The sequence below is a fragment of the Cajanus cajan genome, chromosome 9, assembly GCF_000230855.2.
Source record: "Cajanus cajan strain Asha chromosome 9, NIPB_CcT2T_4, whole genome shotgun sequence".
In the NCBI taxonomy this organism is placed as follows: domain Eukaryota; kingdom Viridiplantae; phylum Streptophyta; class Magnoliopsida; order Fabales; family Fabaceae; genus Cajanus; species Cajanus cajan.
The window spans coordinates 27,805,456-27,809,114 of NC_138525.1; the positions used below are offsets into that span (position 1 = coordinate 27,805,456).

The 3,659-nt window shown below is 36.9% G+C and overlaps 1 protein-coding gene across 2 annotated transcripts; it reads right to left on the reverse strand.

Annotated features, from left to right (window-relative positions):
- Positions 1 to 240: 240 nt before the first annotated feature.
- On the reverse strand, positions 241 to 3,659 carry RSZ22 (serine/arginine-rich 22). 2 transcript variants are annotated; one of them, XM_020350222.3, is made up of 6 exons: positions 3,501 to 3,659; positions 3,222 to 3,324; positions 2,985 to 3,073; positions 1,585 to 1,789; positions 1,117 to 1,221; positions 241 to 554 (listed from the first exon to the last, which is right to left on the reverse strand). In XM_020350222.3, exons 2-6 carry the CDS (start codon positions 3,308 to 3,310, stop codon positions 518 to 520), a joined length of 525 nt encoding a protein of 174 aa, XP_020205811.1. In that variant the 5' UTR covers positions 3,311 to 3,324; positions 3,501 to 3,659; the 3' UTR covers positions 241 to 517. The 2 variants fall into 2 exon arrangements, with proteins under 2 accessions (XP_020205811.1, XP_020205805.1); XM_020350216.3 differs by having other exon boundaries at positions 1,117 to 1,230; positions 3,501 to 3,658.

The window sequence follows — 3,659 nt, forward strand, 5'->3', positions numbered from 1 at the left end:
AGTACCTGCTAGAAGTATCTGATACAGGTCGTCAACCCCATACAAGTTAATAAAAAAAAATAAACGCCAATAGAATTTGTGGCTCGCACATCACAGGAAAGTTGATGAAATTGAAGAGCATATTTAGCCAGCCCAACCCTCAACCATTTTGAAAATCCAGAGAAGGGTAGCCAGGGACTACATCCCAGTGCTTGAAGAAGCACAAAACCAATGAAGCAGTACCAGGAGAAATCTCAACAGTGAAGAAAATCATAAACTGTAGTGTATAAAGATCTGGAACACTTTTAAGTCTTTAACAAACTAGTAGCAAAGACCTTAAAGAATTCATTACCTGCAATGAAACTACAAATATTCTGCTAGTAAATTCAACACAATCTGAGACAAAGAAACTAATCCAATCCAAGAGTAAAAACTTAGGGCCTTGCCCAACAAAACATACTCATACTTCAGTCTAAGCACCACTACATTAACAAAATCTCACTATTCTCTTAACAATCACAATTACCAACTCTCCAAATCAACTTCTGCTTCTGCGTCGTTCCCTAATGCCATTTCTGCATATTATTAAGAAGCATCACATGTCAGTACAAACGCACAACGCCAAATATTGATAGCACAATTAATAATTTATCAACTCAAGCAAAAAGAACACATGGCATTGTAGGCTACCTTTTAAAAAGACAAAATAAAAGAATACAGATCCTACATACTCCAGTCATCATATTTATTGTCATTCTTCCTTGGTCAAACAAAGATATTTAAATGTGCCACAAAAAGTAGTGTCAAGAAAGACCAAGGGGGAGAGTATGTTGATCAGATACTTAGAAAGGTGGGGATGGGATCCAAAGCAAGATGATATGCTTTTGCCACTTATAAGTTACAAGTTAAAAACAATATTTCCTTCATCACTAACTAGACTCAACTTTTGAGAAAAATAATCTTTTCAAAAATACAAATTAACATAGTTAAACATTTTACATCTTCAAATAGAACAAAATGCATATTGAAAAAACAGGTCAACCACAATGTGATAAAGTAACTTTCATAAAAAAAAAATTCTTGACCAAATAATACAATTTAAGGAGGCAGACATACTTCCAGACAGAAGAAACCTACCCATTAGCATATGGAACCTCCTCTCGCCCACGATAAGGAGGTGACCTGCTGTAGCTACGTCCACGAGGTGACAAACTGCGGCGCCTAGGGGATCGCCCACGAGGACTATAACTCCTAGCCATAACAATGAAAGGTGAGAAATAAACAAAGATGTATAAGGCCAAATTATTATCACAACATACAAACACACCCAACCCTTTAACTAAGAAAGGATACGGGTATATTTTGTCATAAAGAATAACTAAAATTTCTAAAAATAACATTGTAACAAATAACATTTTAAGAAAAGTTAAATTTCAAAACAAATTATAGCCACATAACATGGTTTCGAAAGCATGCGGATCACCAAACAATTTTCACAACATGATCACTAAAGAAAAATACAATATAAATATATTCCCCAGGAAACTACAAGCACCCATACAGCTGCGCATGGGATAAAAGGAAAATATAAGAAAGCGATCTCACCTTCGCCCATAACTTGGGCTCCTACGAAATCGGGGTGGACTACGGCTACGGCGTCTTCCAGAACCACCACGCAAGCGACATTCACGAGCAAAATGACCAGGTTCACCACACTCATAACATTTCAAATCAGAACCGCCAGAGCGACCTCGGCCACCACCTCCACCTCTAGAATTGTGGGAAAGCTCAACCCTCCAACCATTCTTGCCTGCTCCATAGAATAGAAATGAAAAGGCCCAATAAATAAAAAAGTGAAAAAAAAAATACTTGTAATCCGCCTATGTAACTACATTTATTAGATAAAATGAAAACAGTTAATATGGTTGATACTTTAAAGCTTAAAAAAAATATGAAACAACTTCCACCAAAAATGCACCACATTGCCAAACACAGACAGGTATTAAACAGAAAAATATTGGCAATATTGGCAGCGCTGAACCACAGCCCTGCAAACACATTAACCTTTAGGCTGATCATCTCAGTAAAGATTAAGAGTTAACATGAAAAGTTTTACAGAAGCATAAATTAATTTGTAATAACAAATTTACAATTAGATATGTTCATCAATTGTTTAAACAAAAATACAGATAATATGCACTTGAAATAAGTGCAAACAAAATAATTCTACAACAACAACCAAACCTTGATACACTAGGCCGGGTTTGCTATCTGGGTCAAACCACATTACTGAGCTGTATCAACAACCACATTTTCAACAAATCCTTTTGATGGTTTCAATTTCAAGTGGAAGGAAGACAATTACCACAAGAAAACTAAAACACATCATAATCCACGAGAATACAGTATTATCATAAGGCATAACGAGGAAAAGTTCTTCATTCAGTAAAGACAATAATTGTGTTACCATAATATTTTCAGAAGTTCATTGGTCGATAACAACTTATGGGAGCACATAAATTGCCCACAGGGATCATATACAGCACACAGGCAGCACTCACATGGTCCCCATAGGTTAAGTGTAGAAGCACACATCTCATAAAACAAACCCATTATGCAACAGAAGTGTAGCTGGCGATAGCAGTGCAAATCCTCTGTGTTCACATTCTTAAATCTCTTTACATGCAGTAGTAGAAGTAGTAGTAGTCAAACTGTACAAATCAGCAGACTTTGACGAAGACACAACGAAAAAACCATTACTGCATGCCAAGGCAGAAGTAGAAGAAAGAGAGAGCAGCATCTGCTTGCCCCATAGTAGGCCAAAAAGAAGAGTTAACTAGCTAGTTGAGGAAAACCCTTCAACATATCAACCGGAAAAAACAGGGGGGAAAAACAATAATACATTAGCAGATAAGAAGAATGAGGTAAATAAATGTATATATGCACATCTTAATTTCAATTTTGATTCTATTACATTCCGACTGTAATATCCCTTCAAAACATACCATCCAATTCACGAATTGCATCCTGCGCGTCTCTCCGGTCATCAAAGTCAATAAAAGCATAACCTGGTGGTCTCCGCGCAACCCAAACACTGCACACGCAACACAAAAGTCAAATTTTTCTTCCGAAACAACCCTAAATACCAAAACAAAATTAAAATTACACCGTAATGAAAGCTGAGAAATTCAAGTGTCAAACACAAAATTGAGAAAATAATAAATTAAATCGTCTTCTGTTACCTTCGTATAACCCCGAAAACACGGAATTCGTCCTCGAGATCCCTCTCGGTGACTCGCGAATCCAAGTTACCAACATACACGCGAGACATCTTTTCGAAAGAACCTGAAAAATGGCGACAAATTGTGTTAAATCAATTTCAAGCGGTGAAATTGCAGAGGAAAGGCGAAAATGGGGGAAAAGTATTAGGGTTGGAAGGGGAATTTGAAAAGGGGGAAAACGTTTTAGGGTTTGAAGAGGAGAAAGAAGAGAAGAGAAAAGAGAAAAACGAAGGCCTGTACCTTGGGAAGAGAAGAAGAGAAAGAGAGAGATCTGAAAGGAAGCGGTGGAGAGAGGAGAAAAACGAAACCCTAGCAGTAGCAGCGTCGTTGCGTTTACTCTTTATAAGACCTTTATTTTATTGTTTCTTCTAATTTGTAAATATGGGAAACGGATATGTG

What these genes read in the sequence shown, in the direction of transcription:
- RSZ22 (XM_020350216.3), bottom strand. Translation starts at nt 3,310, where the DNA reads ATGTCTCGCGTGTATGTTGGTAACTTGGATTCGCGAGTCACCGAGAGG. An exon ending in AGCCCAAGTTATGGGCGAAG is followed by an intron (nt 1,231 to 1,584) that starts GTGAGATCGCTT and finishes TGTTATGGCTAG; the next exon opens with GAGTTATAGTCCTCGTGGGC. An exon ending in GAGGTTCCATATGCTAATGG is followed by an intron (nt 555 to 1,116) that starts GTAGGTTTCTTC and finishes AATAATATGCAG; the next exon opens with AAATGGCATTAGGGAACGAC.